Below are 2,207 nucleotides of genomic sequence, written 5' to 3' on the forward strand. Positions count from 1 at the left end.
ATTGAAGTTGGTGTAAAAACCCAAACCAAGAGGGAACCTCCCCGCTGAAGCTGTTGAACTTAAATCAAGAAACTTAAGCCGACGCAAGCGTGTCATTTCCTGAGGCAAGTTTCCATGGAAATTGTTGCTTCCCAAGTCAAGAGAAACAAGAAATGTGAGGTTTCCGAATTCCCGGGTAATCCTTCCTGCAAGAGCCATGTTGGAAAGATTCAAGGACTTCACTCGCTGGTTGCGGGAGCCACAAGTGACTCCAATCCAATGACAAACAGAAACAGCAGGAGACCAGCTTTCATCCAAGAAGTGAAAAGGGTCGGACATGATTTGAGATTTTAACGAAAGAAGAGCTAATTGATCAGTGGTAGTGTTGGTTTGGGTCATAGTTGAACTAGCATGAGCAACAAGAGTGTTGAGAGAAAAAATGTGAAGGCTTTCTCCATTTTGAGACTTTAAATAGCAATGAGGTTCTCCCTTTTGGTCTTATCAATACTAATACCACCAAATCCACCAAGTCTTTCACATCTCAATCAGAATTATAAATATTGTGGCAAAAAAGTCATCTATTCAGCCAAAGACTTGGCAAGTCAACCAAGTCTTGCGTGCTTTATTTTTTTTGTGCTTAATTCTTTGGAAATAGTCTTGCTTTCATAATTTGTAGTGCCAATAATAGTCAAATCTTGTTATTTGGTTGCTCCAAACACTAATGTCTAATGCTAATAGAATTGAGGAATTAAACCAACTCAGTGTAATCGGTGAAGTTGTTGTCATGTGACCAGAAGGTCACTAGTTCGAGCTGTGGAAGCAGCCTCTTGCAAAAATGCAGGGTATGGCTACACGTATGCTATATCCTTAAGTTTCAATCCTTTCCTAGACCCCACGTATAGAAGGAGCTTAGTGCACCAGACTGCCCTTTTTTTGGTCTCAACAACAACCACTTTCCTTTTAAATATCTTGATATCCAAACAACTTGTGAAGAAAAAAGGTGGCATCCTTCAGGAAATTTTTCGGCTCGTGTAGTTTGTTATGTCAGCTCCAAAAGGATAAGTTGCATTGAAATTGATAAAGTTCCGTGGAGTTTATAATTACATAAAGAACAATCAAAGTAATGGTTGCAAGGCGTTGAGGCACTTCTTCGATGGTCCTTATACGTCTGCCTTACCGCTCTGAAGAATTCATGATTTATATATGTTTTAGGGCGGTGAGAGCAAGTGCAGAATAAGGATTGATTTCACATAACGGAATGGTGCTATAAACACATCTAACGAAAGTTGTCAGCGGCAATAAAAATGCACTTTGACAAAGAGTGTTAAGTTATTCGGATATTAACTATCTCAGGATTAGTTACGTCACACTCAAGGAGGGATAAAAATAAGTTATCCTAGGGATGATTTATCCCATGTTTTTATCTCAACCAAACTTGAAGTAAACTTATCCTAAAATTAATTGCGAAATCTCTTATCCCTATTATCCCAGAATCTCTTATCCCTATTGTTGACATGGTCGTTATAATAGAGGGACCAAGAGTGCAATTATACTTTAATTTGTTAAATATTTCCTTTACTCTTTTTTATTTATCACTATTTTTTTATTAGATTTTTAATTTAATTTATTACTTTTGATATATCAAGAAAAACAAAAGAATTATTTCTAGTACCCTTAGCATTAATTAATTATTTTCTAAACCACTTTCAAGATATTTGTCACGACCCGAACTAGGACCTGGCCGTGACGGACATCCCGAATCATGAAGGCCCGAACGTCCTACTCTATCTGATAGCCATGCACAACATTCATATAATAAGAGAATATGTGGAAATAGAATCTGATATGGAAACATGGTCATTAACTCTGAGTTTCAAGACATGAGAATGAAAGTTACAATTCAAAACATCTGAATAAGATTAGACTCAGTCTGCGAAATCTCTACTACATCTCAAAACTGTTCTGAAAACTGGGACAAGGTCCCCAGTAGACCAAACCAACGAAATAACATAATCTGAAATAACAGGCCTTCTGGAACAAAGAAGGCTCGCCACTAAACGGATCACTTCTCTCTGGAATACTCTACTGATTAGCTGGACCCTTGGACTAAGCCTCCGAACCTGAGAGGTAGGGGGTCAATATAGATGTACTGGTACGCAGAGCAAATCCAAAATAATAATTTATATTCAACATATATGAGAGCAATTTAAAACAGTTCATAAACATAT

General features: G+C 37.5%; 1 protein-coding gene across 1 annotated transcript; it reads right to left on the bottom strand.

Moving 5' to 3' along the window:
• Positions 1–26: 26 nt before the first annotated feature.
• On the bottom strand, positions 27–378 carry LOC124892394 (probable LRR receptor-like serine/threonine-protein kinase At3g47570; the record flags this gene model as incomplete). The annotated part of the gene is made up of 1 exon (XM_047403684.1): positions 27–378. A coding segment is annotated over exon 1 (352 nt), but the record flags the coding sequence as incomplete, so codon positions are not given.
• Between the last annotated feature and the right edge of the window lie 1,829 nt (positions 379–2,207).

This window comes from Capsicum annuum, unplaced genomic scaffold (genome assembly GCF_002878395.1).
Source record: "Capsicum annuum cultivar UCD-10X-F1 unplaced genomic scaffold, UCD10Xv1.1 ctg46592, whole genome shotgun sequence".
Classification (NCBI taxonomy): domain Eukaryota; kingdom Viridiplantae; phylum Streptophyta; class Magnoliopsida; order Solanales; family Solanaceae; genus Capsicum; species Capsicum annuum.